The 20,292-nt window shown below is 44.0% G+C and overlaps 1 protein-coding gene across 1 annotated transcript in view; it reads left to right on the top strand.

Annotated features, from left to right (window-relative positions):
- GDPD4 (glycerophosphodiester phosphodiesterase domain containing 4) overlaps nt 1-20,292 on the top strand; it is a 96,528-nt gene that overhangs the window by 15,670 nt on the left and 60,566 nt on the right. The window contains exons 2-4 of the mRNA XM_075851359.1: nt 13,486-13,695; nt 17,636-17,739; nt 18,914-19,007. Coding sequence (XP_075707474.1) covers nt 13,513-13,695; nt 17,636-17,739; nt 18,914-19,007 — 381 coding nt within the window. The 5' untranslated portion in view covers nt 13,486-13,512. The remainder of the gene's footprint in view (nt 1-13,485; nt 13,696-17,635; nt 17,740-18,913; nt 19,008-20,292) is intronic.

Genomic DNA, 20,292 nt, shown 5'->3' with positions numbered 1-20,292 from the left:
TTTTCTTTAATAAAACAGTCTATCAGTGTGTTTGGTGCAACTTTCTAAATACTTTTTATTAAAAATGATTTTTACTTTTTGAGATACAGCTGCTTAGTATCCTGTATACAGAGCAGCTGTACCTAGTGCTAAAACCTGTATCCGTCAGGTCAGCAGCACTGACGGATACAGTGTCAGCGGGTTGGGGGGGGGTTGAATTGCGTGTGAGGGGGAAGGAGGGGGCCCAAGTTGTGTCAACAGCCCAGGGCCCATGGTACACTTAATCCGCCACTCATTGCCCAGGCCAGTTTCTCCGATCCGCCCCGTCTAGCATTATGCTATGTAGTAAAATGGTATAATCCGGCACACATATGGAACTGGTGGGATGCTGGATTATCGGATTTTCCACATTAGTGAAGTTATAAAATATTGATTTGCCAAATCCTTACTGGTTATCCATCCCTAGCAACAAAAGAACATCGGACTATTAGCGATTTCTTATTCATTTACAATTGGGAATGCATCAGAGAACCCTATTAAACTGGATGTCTCACGACAAGAACCCCTGTCCATATGCTCTATTGGGACATATAGACCTCATAGAGGGGGTCCCCATCTCGGGAGCAGCTCTGTTGCACCCGTCGTGTCTATATATTACATTAATGGCCATTCGAAAGGGCGGCATTTACCCTGCAGCAGGCATAGAGACGCCATACCCGCTAGCTGCTTTTTAAAAAGGCGTTGTCGACATGAGATATCTCTATGAATTTGTTCTGTTTTCTGATTTGATAAATGATATTTTTCTGGCCACCACTAGGGGGAGCTCACTGCATATGGATTTGTACAGCTAGTACGGAATTCAATCGGATATGTATAAATCTGTATGCAGTGAGCTCCCCCTAGTGGTGGCTGCCGTAGCTGCTATGACAATGTCACAGGAAGCAGGGGAAGCAGTTCAGTGCTGGCCTCCTCCTACTTGGGCCCTTAAGTCATTGCCCTTCCTCTACCTTAGATATGCTTCTGCTTCAGGCTGTGTCAACGGTGTATTGAGGAAAGATGGCAGCAACAGCGACTCCTACTTTTAAACCGAGGCATTACAATAAAAACATTAGATTAGGGATTTTAACTATTCCAACTTTTCCAAATTATGCAACAATTTCCATATGAATTTTAATAACTTGGGAAATGACATGATGTTTGTGTCTCCATTCACATCCAAAGCTGCATTTACATTTCTTGAGGTTTCCAGGGGGCAGTGCATTGTGGGACCTCAGTTGTCAGTTACACATTTAGAGGGGTGGAGCTAAAGCAATGTCTGTTTCCGACCACCAGATGCCTGATTGCAGCTCTAGATGTGAATGGAGCACAAAACATGATGTAACTCAAAATCCGTAAATAGAAAATAAAGTAGTTATTCAACTCTTTATTATATTTTTTGTTTACTCCAGACTTCGTGTTTCCATTATTCTGAGAGACACAATTTAATCAGATGATTTTTTTGATGGATGAATGTATTGACTTTTCTTTGGGGAAGCATTTTGTGGCGGACATCTTGCCTCAGGCACTTCCTGTAATTACTTGATGACCCACTTATATAATTATCATTGATTGCGGTGTGGATAAAGCAATAGAAAAGACAATTTACTGTAATTGATGGAGAGAAATTATTGACAGGAGGGACTGCGGCCTCGTCCAGTACCCCCTGACGACCATTTTCATTCCTCCAGAGGGCCGGTGGCCATCTTTATTCCTTATATTATGTATATGGTCAGTCTAACTGGGACCAGAGCCGACCTGCCCATTTTGATCCTCTCGTATGGAGGATTTAGGCCACGTGCACACTTTGCGTATTTTGCTGTAGAAAATACGCACCAAAACCGCAGCAAGACGCAGGAAATTCCCTGGTAAAAACCGCACCTAATCGTGCGTTTTTCGGTGTGGTTTTTACAGTTTCAGATACAATTCGCAAGCGGAAACGCAAGATAAATTGACATTCTGCGAATTCTAAAAAACGCACCGCAGGTCAATTTCCGTCCTGAATAATAACGCAGCGTGTACATGAGATTTCCTGGAATCTCATTGACTATGCGGATTTACCGCACGCAAATCTGCGCGTCAAAACATGCACGTAATAAGCATCGTGTGTATTGAGCATTAGGGTGGGAGAAGGTTCCAGTTTTTGGTTATACATTGACTTTAAGGGGTTAATATATATAATAATCCCGCTTGCCCTTCTTGCGCTCTGTACAAGTTGTTACTGCTTATTTTCCACATGGTAGAATGCCCAGCGAGCGCGCCGTGAGCTAGAAGACGAGAGCGGCTGCTGAGGCCGCCGCTAATTACAGATTCATGCAATTACCTCATCAACATCATCAAGGAAAGAATGTTCAACACATTCCAATGTCAGGCCGCCGCCAGTTACCAGATGACCGATCACGCCAAAGCAAACCGGATCACCGACATTTTTTGGCTTCTATCAGTCACTTAAGAAAGCTTAAAAATATCACAAGAAAAAAAAAAAAGCCCCTTCTATGAAATTCTATTCAGGAAATATCTGCTTCTGGGAAAGCTGGGTTATAAACATACTTGCGAACATATGAAAATACAGACACCAGCACAACTAAATACAGACCCAAGACAAGACCCCTTAATAAATACAGACCATAGACCAGACCCCCTAAATGCAAACCACAGACCAGGCCCCCTAAATAAATACAGACACCAGACCCCTAAACTAACACAGACCCCTAGACCAGACCCACTAAATAAATACAGACCCTAGAACATACCCATTAAATTTTTTTCCGATCCTCTCCCTGTTCCTGCAGCCCTCTTCACTCTCGGGTGCTGAGTTGGCAAATATGGTTAAATCTAATATGGCCGGCCCATACCTCTCAACCGTTCCGGATTCAGCGCAATAGTCCTGGATTCCAGGCGGTGGCCCGATGTATGTCCCGCTGTCATCTGTATCTGCGTCCTTAGGATGCAGATACAGTTTAACCCAATACTGAAGCAGGGAACCATCAGCTCCCTGCTTCAGAATTAGTTCAGAGCCGAGGAGCAGAGGAAGCTCCTCCGCTCGCCAAGGACTCACCGGGCACAGCTCTACTGTAAGCGCTGTGCTCGGGAGCGCCCTTGATGTCACTGTCCATACATGGACAGTGATGTGAGTGGCTACTGATTGAGCGGAATCCCCGTTATCGATGATCTGGCCAGGGATTTCATGTATATGGACATTGACGTCAGGGGATTGGAATCCCTGCCTGGAGTCGGCATCAGGGCTTCCCTCTAGGAGTGAACTTTCCAACCTATCCTCTGGCTGGAGATTCCGCTCCTACATTACTATAATAATAGCGCTAGTTTTAAAACATAACGGAAATTTGCGATAGTTCTCTACGTGCTTATTTCAACAATCCAGTTTAAGTGTCTTTAAATACAGTTCAGGGGATCAGTTGGCAGCGTTTGGCAGACACACAAATGTCAAGATTAGGCAGCCCCTTTTTAGATGCTGCCACAGTGCCCTCTATAGATACTGCCACAGTGCCCTCTGTAGATACTGCCACAGTGCCCTCTGTAGATACTGCCACAGTGCCCTCTGTAGATACTGCCACAGTGCCCTCTGTAGATACTGCCACAGTGCCCTCTATAGATACTGCCACAGTGCCCTCTGTAGATACTGCCACAGTGCCCTCTGTAGATACTGCCACAGTGCTCTCTGTAGATAATTCCACAGTGCCCCTGTAGATACTGCCACAGTGCCCTCTGTAGATGCTGCCACCGTGCCCTCTGTAGATGCTGCCACAGTGCCCTCTGTACTTAATGCCACAGTGCCCTCTGTACTTAATGCCACAGTGCCCTCTGTAGATAATGCCGCAGTGCCCTCTGTAGATGCTGCCACAGTGCCCTCTGTAGATGCTGCCACATTGCCCTCTGTAGATGCTGCCACCGTGCCCTCTGTAGATGCTGCACAGTGCCCTCTGTAGATGCTGCCACAGTGCCCTCTGTAGATGCTGCCACAGTGCCCTCTGTAGATGCTGCCACAGTGCCCTCTGTAGATGCTGCCACAGTGCCCTCTGTAGATGCTGCACAGTGCCCTCTGTAGATGCTGCACAGTGCCCTCTGTAGATGCTGCACAGTGCCCTCTGTAGATGCTGCCACAGTGCCCTCTGTAGATGCTGCCACAGTGCCCTCTGTAGATGCTGCCACAGTGCCCTCTGTAGATGCTGCCACAGTGCTCTCTGTAGATGCTGCCACAGTGCCCTCTGTAGATGCTGTCATAGTATCCTCTGTAGATAATGCCACACACACCCCCAGTAGATAGCTCCATTGGGACTCCCTCTTGGAGTAAAATGCCCAGCCAGAGCATTGCCGACGCTTTGGCTAGGGATTCCTCTGCTGGAGGAGCCCCTGACATCCCTGTCCATACATATATCGCTAGTAGCGCTCCTACTGGGACTCCAGCTGTGCTCCTGACATCACTGTCCAGCTCTGGGGTAGTCCTAGACATTGCTGTCCATATGTGGACAGCGATGTCAGGGGATTCCACAGAGTCCCGGAGCAGAGCCTATAGTAATGGCTTTGTGTCCCGCAGGCCGCAGATGACAGCTTCAGGGTCCGCATGCGGACCGCGGGCCATGTGCTTGAGACCCCTGGTATAAGGGAAGCTAGGCGGGCATTATACTATATGGGGTCAGTTATGGGGCATTATATGATCTGGGGGCATCTGTGTTGGCTTTATACTGTATGGGGGCATTATACTGTGTGGGCTGAACTGGGTTGTCCCTGTTTGTGATACTTGAAAGTTGGGAGGTATAAATATACGGTTGCCCTCCTGGTTTTCCCAAACTCCTGAATGGTAAATCTGCCTAGTTGTTCGATGATACATTTCCCGTTCCCATATCACCGCATAACTAGGTAAGTTTGCCTGTCAGGAGTCTGGGAAAGCTGGTGACATTCCCTGTGGAGTCTCTAATGACTATTTACTATGGTATACAACCTTCACAGACATAGATATCATCTTGAGGCCAACTAGGCCGAAGCAGAAAATCCCTTGCATCAAGGGAGGGGTGTCATAGACCCGAAGGCCGGGTTCCCACGTAGCGTATTCTGCGCGGAAATTCCGCAGCATTTACGGTAGCAGCAAAGCGAATGAGATTTAGTAAATCTCATGCCCACGCTGCGGAATAAAAACGCAGAGTAAACGTAAAATTGACCTGCGGTGCAAAATTTTAATCCGTAGCATGTCAAATTATGCTGCATTTTCATTGCTTTTCTGTTGCGGGCTTTCCCCGTTGAATTCAATGGGGATGTAAAACCCGCAACAGAGAGCCAAGTGTTGTGACTTTTGTGGCAGATTCGCAGCGATTCCGCCGCAAAATTCGCAACTCAGAATAAAAAAAAATTCATACGTACCCAGAACTCCCTGCCTTTTCCTGTAGTCCAACCACGTGGGTTGACATTTCATCTCATGTGAATGCTGCAGCCAATCACAGGCAGCAGCGGTCATGTGGACTGTAGTGTCATCAAGGGAGGCCGGACCTGACAGCCACGGAGGGATGCGTCACCATGACAACAGCCTAGGTAAGTATGGACGTTTTTTTTTATCTTATTGCTACGCTGCTTACCGCAGCGGAATTTCTGGCTAAAAAAACACACCACAATGTGGTGCGGTTTTACGGACGGAATGTGCTGGGGTTTCCAGGTCGGATACGCTGCATAGTTTTTACACAGCGTATCCAACCTGTGGGAACCCGGCCTAACGGACTTCTCGTTGATCTGCGCTCGTTTGCTCCTTTCACAAGGAGCTATGAATGGGGGACTCGCTCGTCCCCATACATTTCTTTCATATGGCAGCGCGTCACCCTGTTTACACTCCAAGATGTGCTGCCGACAATGATAATATTTTCTGCTGCATAAACGATGCAATCAGCTGGCCGTTGCCTTGTTTACACAGGGTAATATTTGGGAATGAGCGTTCATATGAACACAGAACAATAAACCAGCTGTCTTGCAGCCTGCTCCACCAGTACATAGTTATGACTACGTGCCTTACCTCCCATGTCGGGAAGAATGTATATAATATTTGTGCCCAAGGACACCATCAGCCGCGGTAAACAACCAGTACATATTTTTACAGTAAAGGTTAAAGTTGACACTAACTTCTTGCTTAGTTTCATATTTTGCCGTGGAATTCCTGCGGGGGCTTTGGCCGCTTCGTCATCACATTCCACGATCCCCCACCTTACACATGCGTCACTCCATATCCATGCCTCCCAACCGTCCCGGATTCAACGGGACAGTCCCGGATTCTGGGTGGTGTCCCACTGTCCTGGGCGGCCGGGGGTATGCTCCGCTGTCCTCAGGACGCAGATAAAGTTGAACCAAATTCTGGAGCAGGGAACCATCAGCTCTCTGCTTTAGAATTAGTTCAGAGCAGAGGGAGCTCCTCCTCTTGCCGAGGACTCCCCGAGCGCTACTTTAAGCATTGTGCTCGGGGAAGCCATATATGGACAGTGACGTCCGTGGCTACTCCTTGAGCACAATCCCCATTGCCGATCATCTGGCCAGGGATTTCGCTACTAGAGGAAACCGCTGAGGTCACTGTCCATATATGGATTGCATATATGGACAGTGACATCAGGGCTTCCCTCTAGGAGCGGAATCCTCTGTCTATGCTCTGACTGGGGATTACACTCCTAGAGGGAGTCCCAATGGCGCTATCTACAGGGGTGGTGTTGTTATCTTCAAGTGGGATGTGGCACGATCTACATGGCACTATATAGGGGCACTATCTACAGGGGACACTGGTGCTATCTACAAGGGCACTGGCACTAGGGGCAGCTAAGGGGGCATTACACTGTATTAGGGCAGCTAGGGGGCATTATTCTGTATGGTGGCAGCTATGGGGGCATTATACTGTGTGGGGGCAGCTATTTGGTATTATACTGTTTGGGAGGCACTATTGGAGCATGATACGGTGTGGGCTGTACCGTGTGTGTATGGGTGGGGATTAGAGGCGTGGCTTAAAATAAAATAAAAATTGCCGCTACGCGCGCCACATCGGTTGTCCCTCTTTGTGATACTTGAAAGTTGGGAGGTTTGCTTCTCGCCATACTAAGATTTCAAGCTGAATCCGCCTGGCGCAAGAGTCGTCTGACATGTAAATCAAGGCAAAATCGGAGGGATCTCTAGCACCTATGAAGCAGTTATAGCAGTTTAGGGGAATAAAAACAGTTGACACTTTCCCTTCAAAAGTGCCTGCGGCAATAGCCCCATTACCAGTGCCAGCCGAGGAGTGCCCCATATATCATTTCAAGTATAATGCATATCTCCCCATTTACTCACAGCTACATTTTGGACAACAATGAAACAAAACATGGCTTTACCCTATTTTTTGCATTTTGCCGTTCTAAAAAAATCATATAGAATAAAAGCTACCATATATGTGCCCGAAAACGTTGGCTTAACCCCTTCCCGCTCCTTGACGTACTATTACGTCATGGCAGCTGTATCGTTCGCGCTCCATGACGTAATAGTACGTCACGGGAGTAACGGCCGTTTCGGCCGTCCTCCCGACACATACAGGAGCTGTGACGCTGCTGTCTTGTTCAGCAGCTGTCACAGCTCCTACAGGGGGGACCAATCGCTGTGTCCCCGCCGATTAACCCCTTAAAAGCCGCGTTCTATAGAGATCCCAGCTTTTTAGGGGTTAAGCTGCCATCGCCGGCCTGCTACGCGATAGCGGCCGGCGATGGTGACTATGGCAACCGGACACCAAACAATGGCGTCCGGCTATGCCATAGACTGAAGCCTAGTGGATCCTGACAACGTCAGGACCCACTATGCTTGCTGTCAGTGAGTAGCTGACAGCTCTAATACACTGCACTACGCATGTAGTGCAGTGTATTAGAATAGCGATCAGGGCCTCCTGCCCTCATGTCCCCTAGTGGGACAAAGTAATAAAGTAAAACAAAAGTTAAAAAAAGATGTGTAAAAATAAGAAAATAAAAGATTTAAAAGTAATAAAAGTAAAAATCCACCTTTTTCCCTTATCAGTCCTTTATTATTAATAAAAATATATAAACAAACAAATAAACTATACATAATTGGTATCGCCGCGTCCGTAACGGCCTGAACTACAAAACTATTTCGTTATTTATCCCGCACGATGAACGCCGTAAAATAAAATAATAATAAACCGTACCAGAATCACAATTGTTTGGTCACTTCACCTCCCAAAAAATGGAATAAAAAGAGATCAAAAAGTCGCATGTACCGAAAAATGGTCCTGATCGAAACTACAGTTCGTTACGCAAAAAATAAGTCCTCGCACGGCTTTATTGATTGAAAAATAAAACAGTTCTGGCTCTTAGAATAAGGAACACAAAAAGTGAATGATTGTTTACAAAACGTATTTTATTGTGCAAACGCCATAAGACATAAAAAAAAACTATAAACATCTGGTATCACTGTAATCGTATCGCCCCGCAGAATAAAGTGAATATGTCATTTATAGCGCACGGTGCACGCAGTAAAAAAAAAAAGAATAAAAAACAATAGTAGAATTGCTGTTTTTTAGTCACCACGCCACCTAAAAATAGAATAAAAACTGATCAAAAAGCCGCATGCACCCCAAGAAAACTGCAATGGATTCCTCAAGGGGTCTAGTTTCCAAATTGGGGTCACTTTTGGGGGGTTCCCAATGTTTTGGCACCACAAGACCTCTTCAAACCGGACATGGTGCCTAATAAAAAAGAGGCCTCAAAATCCACTAGGTGCGCCTTTGCTTCGGAGGCCGGTGCTTCAGTCCATTACCGCCCGAGGGCCACATGTGGGATATTTCTCTAAACTGCAGAATCTGTGCAATACGTATTAATTTGCGTTTCTCTGATAAATCTTTTTGTGTTATAAAAAAAATGGTATAAAGAGGATTTTCTGACAAAAAAAAAAATGTAAATTTCACCTCTACTTTGCTCTAAATTTTTGTGAAACACCTAAAGGGTTCATAAACTTTCTAAATGCTGTTGTGAATACTTTGAGGGGTCTAGTTTCTAAAATGGGGTATTTCATAGGGGTTTCTAATATATGGGCCCCTCAAAGCAACTTCAGAACTGAACTGGAACCTAAAAAAATAAATAAATGAGGCAATACTTCGCTTCTTACATTATACTGATAATGAGCCGTGCCCACCCCGAGATGACCCCAGTTTTGACCGTTTGTATAAACGGAGACCCCTATTAGACCGTTCCAGTGCCCGGTTTTCCCCAGCATACACCCCCGAGAAGTGTATTTCTATTGATGAGTCCCTGGTACATTTTAAAGGGAGGGTTCAATTCCGCGAGTACCTGCCGGGTAGGAGGGCAAGGTATGGCATGAAGATGTATAAGCTGTGAGAGTGCATCAGGGTATACCTACAGGTTTAGGATATATGAAGGAAAGGCCACCCCCAAACCAGACTGCATCCTGGACTACAATAGGTACATGGGAGGGATGGACTTGTAAGATCAAGCCCTGAAGCCCTACAGCGCCATGCGGTGCGGTATAAGAAGCTGGCCGGGCACATCATACAGATGGCATTGTACAATGCGTACGTGCTACGTCAATGTGCAGGCCAGACGGGAACTTTCCTGGAATTTCAAGAGGTGATTATCAAGAACCTAATCTTTAGGGACCAAGAAGGGGGGGCACCCAGTACTTCTGGAAGCGAGGCCACACGCATCGTACCAGGGCAACACTTTCCAGGGGAAGTTCCCCAAACTGGCAAGAAGGGAAAAAGTCAAAAGAGGTGCAAAGTCTGCTATAAGAGGGCGATAAGGGATGACACAATATATCAATGTGACACGTGTCCCGAATAACCAGAGCTCTGTATGAAAGAGTGTTTTAAAATTGATCATGCATCCCTTGGTTTATAATTTACCCCAATTTTACTTACCCTGATGCCCTCCGCACAGCTTATCCCCCCTCGTCTTTCCCCTCTGAGCCCTGCTGTGTGTCCAGGCAGCTGATAACAGCCACATGTAGGGTATTGCCATACCCGGGAGAACCCACATTACAGTTTATGGGGTGTAGGTCTCCGGTCAAAATGCTCACTACACCTCTAGATGAATGCCTTAAGGGTGTAGTTTTTAAAACAGGGTCACTTCTTGCGGGTTTCAACTGTACTGGTACCTCAGGTGCTTCTGCATACATGACTTCGCACTAGAAAATCCCCAGTAGGCCAAATGGTGGTCCTTTCCTTCTGAGCCCTCCCATGGGCCCAAACGGCAGTTTATCACAACAAATAGGGTATTGCGGCCCTCAGAACAAATTGCGCAACAGAATGGGGTATTTTGTTTCTTGTGAAAATAAGAAATTTTCAGCCAAAACTACATATTATTTGAAAAAAATAATTTTGTTTTCATTCCCAGCCCAATTCAAATTAGTTCTGTGAAAAAACTATGGGGTCAAAATAGTCACAACACCCATAAATGAATTCCTTGAGGGGTGTAGTTTCCAAAATGGGGTCATTTGTGGTGGGTTTCTATTGATTTGATACCTCTGGGGCTCTGCAAATGCGACATGGCACCCGAAAACCAATCCAGCAAAATCTGGACTCCAAAGAACACACAGCGCTCCTTTCCTTCTGAGCCCTCCCATGGGCCCAAACGGCAGTTTATCACCACAAATGGGGTATTGCCGCACTCAGGACAAATTGGGCAACAAAATGGAGTATTTTATTTCTTGTGAAAATAAGAATTTTTGAGCTAAAATGACATATTATTGGAAAAAATATATATTTTTTTAATTCCCAGCCCAATTCAAATAAGTTCTGTGAAGAAACTATGGGGTCTAAATGGTCACATTACCCATAAATGAATTCCTTGAGGGGTGTAGTTTCCAAAATGGGGTCACTTCTGGTGGGTTTCCATTGCTTTGATACCTCTGGGGCTCTGCAAATGCGACATGGCACCCGAAAACCAAACCAGCAAAATCTGTACTCCAAAGAACACACAGCGCTCCTTCCCTTCTGAGGCCTCCCATGGGCCCAAACGGCAGTTTATTGCCACAAATGGGGTATTGCTGCACTCAGGAGAAATTGGGCAACAAAATTGAGCATTTTGTTCCCTGTGAAAATAAGAAATTTTGCTAAAAAATTACATCTTATTGGAAAAAATGTCATTTTTTTAATGTCACAGCCCAATTGAAATAGGTGCTGTGAAAAAACTGTGTGCTCAAAATGCTAACAACAACCATAAATGAATTCCTTGAGGGGTGTAGTTTCCAAAATGGGGTCACTTTTGGTGGGTTTCCATTGCTTTGATACCCCTGAGGCTCTGCAAATGCGACATGGCACCCGAAAACCAATCCAGCAAAATCTGGACTCCAACAAACATATAGCGCTCCTTTCCTTCTGAGGCCTCCCATGGGCCCAAACGGCAGTTTATCACCACAAATGGGGTATTGCCACACTAAGGACAAATTGGGCAACCAAATGGGGTATTTTGTTCCCTGTGAAAATAAGAAATTTTGATCACAAATGACATTTTATTGGAAAAAATGTCATTTTTTTCATTTCACAGCCCAATTCAAATAGGTGCTGTGAAAAAACTGTGCGGTCAAAATGGTAACAACAACCATAAATGAATTCCTTGAGGGATGTAGTTTCCAAAATGGGGTCACTATTGGGGGATTCCTACTGTTTTGGCACCTCAACACCTCTTCAAACCTGGCATGCTGCCTAAAATATATTCTAATAAAAAAGAGGACTCAAAATGCACTAGGTGCTTCTTTGCTTCTAGGGCTTGTGTTTTAGTCCACGAGCGCAGTAGGGCCACATGTGGGACATTTCTAAAAACTGCAGAATCTGGACAATACATATTTAGTAGTATTTCTCTGGTAAAACCTTCTGTGTTACAGAAAAAAAAAATGAATAAAATTGAAATTCCGCAAGAAAAATGAAATTTGCAAATTTCACCTCCACTTTGCTTTAATTCCTGTGAAATGCCTGAAGGGTTAAAAAACTTTCTAACTGCTGTTTTGAATACTTTGAGGGGTCTAGTTTTTAAAATGGGGTGTTTTATCAGGGTTTCTAATACATAGGCCCCTCAAAGCCACTTCAGAACTGAACAGGTACCTTAAATAAAAGGCATTTGACATTTTCTTAAAAATATGAGAAATTGCTGTTTATGTTCTAAGCCTTGTAACGTCCAAGAAAAATAAAATAATGTTCAAAAAACGATGCCAATCTAAAGTAGACATATGGGAAATGTGAACTAGTGACTATTGTGGGTGGTATAACCGTCTGTTTTACAAGCAGATGCATTTAAATTCTAAAAAATGCAATTTTTTCCAAATTTTCTCTAAATTTTGCAATTTTTCACCAATAAACACTGAATATATCGACCAAATTTTACCACGAACATGAAGCCCAATGTGTCACGAGAAAACAATCTCAGAATCGCTTGGGTAGGTTTAAGCATTCCCACGTTATTACCACATAAAGTGAAATATGTCCGATTTGAAAAATGGGCTCTGAGCCTTAAGGCCAAAACTAGGCTGCGTCCTTAAGGGGTTAAACATATACGACTCGTCCCGCAAAATGAAAGGCCTCAAATAGCATTAAAAAAAAAAAAAATTATGGCTGACGGAATGCGAGGCGGCAAAAATGGAAAAATTATCTCGGTCACATGAAGACAACTCCTGTCCATATGCCCTTTTGGATCATATGGACGTCATAGAATGGGGTCCCCCCCCCCTCTCTCTATGAACCTTCCACTCTGGCGCACTCAAACTGTCCATGTATTACATGGCGGCCATTCATCTGAATGGCTGGCCGCCTTATAATACTGCATTTTCTCTGCAACAGACACTGCAGGGGAAATGTCTGACCAGATAAGGCTGTTTCTGTTTGCCGACGGTGACGGGAAACAGACTGGCGGCATTCAGCTGATTGCAGCCTTAATCTAAACAGTGATGTTTGTCTGATCAGATGATCCCTTTAAGGTCAGAGTTGGCTTGTTCCTTAAAGCGGACCTGTCCCCTCTCCTGACATGTCTGTTTTAGTGAATAATGGCATTCCCTATAAAATAACAATTCAGCATCTTTTCTTAGAACTATGCATTTTGTCGTTCCTCTGTTATTCCTCCTAGAAATGTATGAATAAAATTAACAAATATGTGTTACCGGTTGGGGGTGTGTCCCTACACAGACTGACCATGTTCAATCAGTGCTGACAGAGTGAGACTGTGTAGGGACACGCCTCTTTGACAAGGGGAATGGTAACGCCCAGTTGACAAATTATGCATACATTTCTAGGAGGAATAAGAGAGGAACATCACAATGCCGGATTCTAAGTAAATGTGTTCCAGAATGGTAATTACAAAAATAGATATGTCAGGAGAGGGGACAGGTATGGAGAATAACCTCCCCTGTTCTCTAGTAGGTTGAATGTCCTAGTGGTCAGACCCCCCCCCCCCACCACCACCACCACAAAGAGCATGTGACTCATTGGGTCCTTGTGTGTTGCAGACATGAGGATGATGTGAGTTGTCACAAATGGGGAGCTCCTCCACCACTCTCCGGAGGTTGAAGCTGGGGAAGCTGAAGATTGTGCGCAGACGCCTCCTGCAGCATTACGAGCACCAGCCATTCATCTCGCTCCTGGCCGGTCTCTACAGCTGCCGATGGAAACGGTACCAGCGCCAGAAGACAGAGCCGGGACAGTGCTGCTGCAAATGGGTAAGACACGTTCTTATACGTCATACTTTAAAAATACATCAAATATTGTGGAACTTTGCAAATACTTTACTGCTTCACATACTGATCTGTAGTAAAATGTTAATTTATTCTCCAGTTACATCCAGAGCTGCATTCTGTATTTTGCTGTTTCCTGTAGCCAAAACTAAGCTGTTAGGTCTCATGACTTCCTGTAGAGAACAACTATACGGAATTCTGTTTCCAAATTGTAAGCAGCAGAATTCTGAAATGCAGCTTTGAATGTGAATGGAGTATAAGATACTAAAGATCAGTACTGGGAGCCATACACAAAATTACGGAACTCTGAAATATTGAAAAAAGTGGAGAATTGAAGCTTTTATTTTTCATCACTTGGATCCAAATCACCATCTGCATCAATATCTACATCCTACCCTACTTGCATAGTGACATATATGTGTATATATAGGATTAGATCAACGAACGTCTGTGCATGCCCTTAGGCAAATATGTGTGAGGGCCTGGTGCTATTTTTTGGTAGAAGGAACATAGAGAGTTAGGCCAGGATCACACACGCAGTTTTGATGCTGTTTTTGTGGTAGTTTTTGGTTACGTTTTTTGAGCCAGAAGTGTATCCAAAAGGAAGGAAAGGTTTAAGAAAAGACTGAGCCAATAACTGCATCAAAACTGTGCATGTGATCCTGGCCTAATACTAATAGTGCTATATGGTGCCTAAATAATACCACAATGCAGCTCTAAGCAACAGTACCATTACGTTGACACATACTACTCCCATATAGTGCCTATGTAACACTGCCATACAGGGAATACATAACAGTACAATAATGTGCCAAAATAATACCAGCATACAGTGCTAAAAATTGTACCATTACATGCCCACACAATACTCCCATATTATGCGGACATAAGAGTGCCTTAAAGTAAACACATATGTGTCATACACACATTCCATGAAGTGAACACAAAATAGTGCCATACAGTAAACAAAATACCAAGCCATGCAGTGAACACATGACCGTGCCAAACTGCAAACACACAATAGTGCCATACAGTGAACACAAAACAGGGCCATACAGTGAACACATAATAGAGCCATACAGTGAACACATAATGGAGCCATACAGTGAACACATAATAGTATGATACAGTAAACACACAACAGTGCCATACAATGAAAGCATAATAGTTCCATACAGGGAACACATAATAGTACCATACAGTGAACACATACTAGTGCCATACAGTGAACACATACTAGTCCCATACAGTAAACACATACTAGTGCCATACAAAGAACACATAATAGTGCCATACAGTGAACACATAATAGTTCCATACAGGGAACACATAATAGCACCATACAGGGAACACATAATAGTGCCATACAGTGAACCCATAATAGTGCCATACAGTGAACTCGTAATAGTGCCATACAGTGAACCCGTAATAGTGCCATACAGTGAACACGTAATAGTGCCATACAGTGAACACGTAATAGTGCCATACAGTGAACACACAATAGTGCCATACAGTGAATACCTAATAGTGCCATACAGTGAACACACAATAGTGCCATACAGTGAATACCTAATAGTGCCATACAGTGAATACCTAATAGTGCCAAAATATACAAAATATTAAAGGGATTTTCCAGCCAATAAAAATTGATGGCCTATCCTCAGGATAGGCCATCAATAGCTGATAGGTCGGGGTCCGACTCCCAGAACCCCTGCCGATCAGCTTCATTTCTTCTTGATCACTGTGAACCCTTGACACGCATTTAGCGGCGATTCACAGTATTGCAGCCTTCTCGCATTCACTTCAATGGGAGAAAAGACTGCAATACCTGTGAATCGCCCCTTCAAATTCCCTGCCCATCAGCTATTGATGGCCTATCCTGAGGAACAAATAACATTGCCATACAGTGAACACGTAACAGTGCCATACAGTGAACACGTAACAGTGTCATACAGTGAACAAGTAACAATGGCATACAGTGAACACGTAACAGTGCCATACAGTGAACACGTAACAGTGCCATACAGTGGACACATAACCGTACCATGCAGTGAAGAAAATACAGAGCCATACAGTGAACACATAACAGTACCATACAGTGAACTCGTAACAGTGCCATACAGTGAACACAAAATAGTGCCGTACAATGTACACATAACGGTGCCATACAGTGAGCACATAATAGAGCCATACAGTAAGCAAAACACAGAGCCATACAGTGAACACGTAACCGTGCCATACAGTGAACACAAAATAGTGCCATGCAATGTACACATAACAGTGCCATACAGTGAGCACATAATAGAGTCATACAGTTAATAAAATACAGAGCCCTACAGTGAACATGTAAAAGTGCCATACAGTGAACACATAATAGAGCCATACAGTAAACAAAATACAGAGCCATACAGTGAACACGTAACAGTGCCATACAGTGAACACAATATAATTCCATACAGTGTACACATAAGTGCTATAAAGTGAACACATAACAGTACCATACAGTGAACACAAAATAGTGCCATACAGTGAACGCAAAATAGTGCCATACAGTGAACACATAATAGTGCCATACAGTGAACACATAATAGTGCCATACAGTGAACACATAATAGTGCCACACAGCGAACACATAATAGTGCCATACAGCGAACACATAATAGTGCCATACAGCGAACAAATAATAGAGCCATATAGTGAACACAATATAGTGCCATACAGTGAACACATAATAGTGCCATACAGTGAACACAAAATAGTGCCGTACAATGTACACATAACAGTGCCATACAGTGAGCACATAATAGAGCCATACAGTAAACAAAATACAGAGCCATACAGTGAACACGTAACAGTGCCATACAGTGAACACAAAATAGTGCCGTACAATGTACACATAATAGTGCCATACAGTGAGCACATAATAGTGCCATACAGTGAACACATAATAGTGCCATACAGCGAACACATAATAGAGCCATATAGTGAACACAATATAGTGCCATACAGTGAACACATAATAGTGCCATACAGTGAACACAAAATAGTGCCGTACAATGTACACATAATAGTGCCATACAGTGAGCACATAATAGAGTCATACAGTTAATAAAATACAGAGCCATACAGTGAACACAAAATAGTGCCATACAGTGAACACATAATAGTGCCATACAGTGAACACATAATAGTGCCATACAGCGAACACATAATAGTGCCATACAGCGAACACATAATAGTGCCATACAGCGAACACATAATAGTGCCATACAGTGAACACATAATAGAGCCATATAGTGAACACAATATAGTGCCATACAGTGAACACATAATAGTGCCATACAGTGAACACATAATAGTGCCATACAGTGAACACATAATAGAGCCATACAGTGAAAACATAATAGTGCCATACAATGCCAACTTAACAGAGCTATGTAGTGCTCAAAAATATAGTACCTAAATAATACCACAGCCGACAACAAGATAGAAGTTTAGCTATGCTAGAGATAGGGTGGGGGAGACCAGGGGGAAAAACAAAATAGTGCCATACAGTGAACACATAAATTGCCCCTTTTGCCCATACTAATTGAGGCCTAGAGTAGATTTGTGAACGTTGATGTAGATGGAGATTTGCATCTACACAAGATCTTCATGACAAAGCTGCATCTGACATAAATCAGGAGGAGACATGTTGTCATCAGAATCTCTCAGTAGTGCAGCCTCAGGCTTTGGGCCTTTATCTTTAATCAATTATATCTTAGCCTAGAGGTAAGAAATTAAAAACTGTTTTCTAATTTGTAATGAACACTAATAATAGGAGGGGGGGGGGGGGCGGTGCTTTTATAAATTTCTTCCGGCCGTTTAGTAGAATGCTCTGTTATTCCACGAACAATCTGTAATGATCTGTATCTCCATTTGGTAGAAGGAATCCATGTTCTTCTTCCTCCTGGTCGTGGCTTTCTGTCTCTCTTTGGTTTTCTTATATTTATGGGGGGAAGCGAAGAACGACTACAATGACTTTGACTGGTAAGTGGCTCCCGTAGATAATGTCTGTACGGAACCCATAGGGTAAATTCACACGTAGCGTAAATAGTGCGGATTACGTTGCGGAAAATCGGCAGCATAATCCAGTAGCAGCAGCGTAGACGAGCTTTGAATTGAGCAAAACCGCTCAGAAATTGACCTGCGACGCGGTTTTTTAATCCGCAGCAGGTCAATTGTATTTGCGTAATCTTTGCTTATTTGTTACGGGTTTTCCCCTCTAATTCAATGGGGAGGTAAAAACCGCAACAAATAGCAGATGTTGCGTTTTTTTTTGCTGTGGAAAAGCTGCGATTCCGCCGCAAAATACGCAAATCAGATTTTTTTTTAAATCTAATACCCAGAATTCTGTGTTTCTTCATCCAGTCTGGCCTCCTGGGATGACGTTTCATCCCACAAGACCGCTGCAGCCAATCACAGGCCGCAGTGGTTACATGGGATGTTTCGTCATCCCATGAGGCCGGCCTACAGAACGGCAGAGGGACGCGTCAAAATGACTATTTAAGTATGAAACGTTTTGGTTTTTTTATGTGCAGTTTTCCGACATTCTGGCCAAAAAACTGCACCACAATTTTGTGCGGTTTTTCGGCTGGAATCTCTTGCGCCGCCCAGGGCGGGCACGCTCTGTGTGCTTTCCGCCCTGTGTGAACTTACCAATAGACTTGTATAGTGCTGTACCATCGTATGCCTCAGATTTCATACACCATCCGGTGCCGTATTTTGGAGATATTCTCTCATTGCTTTTAGAGAAGAATAACTCAGTAATACGGAGCCATACAGAGCACAATACGGAATTCGGGGCCGCACGGACTCTGTGTGCCGCCATACAGCTTTCTGCACGTGTCTCCGTGTGCATGAGACCTATATATGTTGCTCGAGCTCTTCAGCAGAGTTCCTGGGTCATTAATTGGGCAAATAAAGTAGAATTTTTTTTCGGGGATCATAACGTGTGATTGGCGAATTAATATTCATATTGTATTCCATATGGTTTGTTCCGCTGATATGTAACTGCATTAATTGTATTTTGGGGGGGGGGGGGGGGTTCTAACTACTCTGTAAGTAATATGTTGTTTTTAACTGGGTTTTTGCTGCATTTTCAGTCTGTACATTATACAGGAAACCAACCATTTCTTTTTTTTCGATCACCCCCTCCCCCCAGGTACACGTATAAAGGACTGGAATATTGGTTTCTGTGGTCTCAAGTGATCCTCGTGGTGGTGGCCGTGCTGTTTACCTATATAGCAATATTGGTGGTAAGTCTCCGAGTGTGTAGAGCCCATGGTATGGACACTGAATTATCTCTCTCTCTCATATATGTGTGTGTATATATATATATACACATTACTGGAAAAGATTTTAAAGTGACACCCACATTTAATTCATGCTGGCTGTATAGTCTGCAGTTATAATTTCCAGCATCTTTCTAATATAGGGATATATGGGGTTATCGTCATATCCCTGTGCAGTTTAAAATCATTTGTTGGCACATGGAAACCATAAACAAGCAAATTATACATGACTGGCCTAAGTAGAGTCCTGTGCTAATTGACCATGTTAACCTTTTATTCCCCTTTCCCTTCCAATAACGACACGTGACAACCGAGGTTGGATATGAAATGGCCACAGCAGCCGTTTATTAATTGACATTATTTTAAAATGCAATTTAATCCGAAACATTCGGATAACTCCTTTAGGAATTCGACCAGAGAATTCCTCCTCTAATTCACATGACCCAACATGGGTCAGAATCATAACTAACAATCAACATTATTAACACTTAACAGAGCAGGGGAAGTCCTTGAAGCCATTTTAACACCGGATTTCCTTTAAGTTAGCCATCTGCAAACCACCACCAACTCTTTACCTCCAGCCGTAAACCAGCTCGGAGGCACCGCTCACCTCTGCAGATGGCTCCAACCACCAGAAGACCACTTCAAAGGGATAACACCCTATGAAGTCTTCAAATGATCTACCGTTTTGGGGGGCGCATACCCCCGATGCGACCCCCCCACCATTTTGTACTGTCCAACCTCAAGGACTCCCCCCGCCACAGCGAAACAGGCCTTGACCACCTTAAGCCTGTGAGTCCCTCCAAACCACCACCGCCCTCTCAATTCCGTCTGCTAAGGCCAGGCTCCCCAAATCAATTCCAACCTTGGTCAAATGTACCCCATCACTCCTCCAATAATTTCCGACTCCTGACTTCAGGTCCCTGTGTCGAACACAAATGCCCCCGTTCTTGGCAACAAAACGTGACACCGCCCGGTTTACCTGAATGCGGGCATTGTTCACCCTCTCCGCTGATCTCGCTAAACGCCAAAACTTCCTCTGAACTATGTCCGACCACACAATCACTAGGTGAGGATAAGATGCCCATAAACACAATAAATCGTGTTTAATATCCCGCACTAACTCCCGAAACGGGCGCACCCCCAGATCATTCCCAGTGCACAAAAGAGTGTCCTAAAAGCCACACTAAACAAGGGCGATGATCTGAAAAGAAAAACAAGCACCTCATATGAAAACAATCAAAGCAAC

This window comes from Rhinoderma darwinii, chromosome 2, assembly GCF_050947455.1.
Source record: "Rhinoderma darwinii isolate aRhiDar2 chromosome 2, aRhiDar2.hap1, whole genome shotgun sequence".
Lineage (NCBI taxonomy): Eukaryota > Metazoa > Chordata > Amphibia > Anura > Rhinodermatidae > Rhinoderma > Rhinoderma darwinii.
This window is presented reverse-complemented; position numbering and strand designations above follow the sequence as displayed.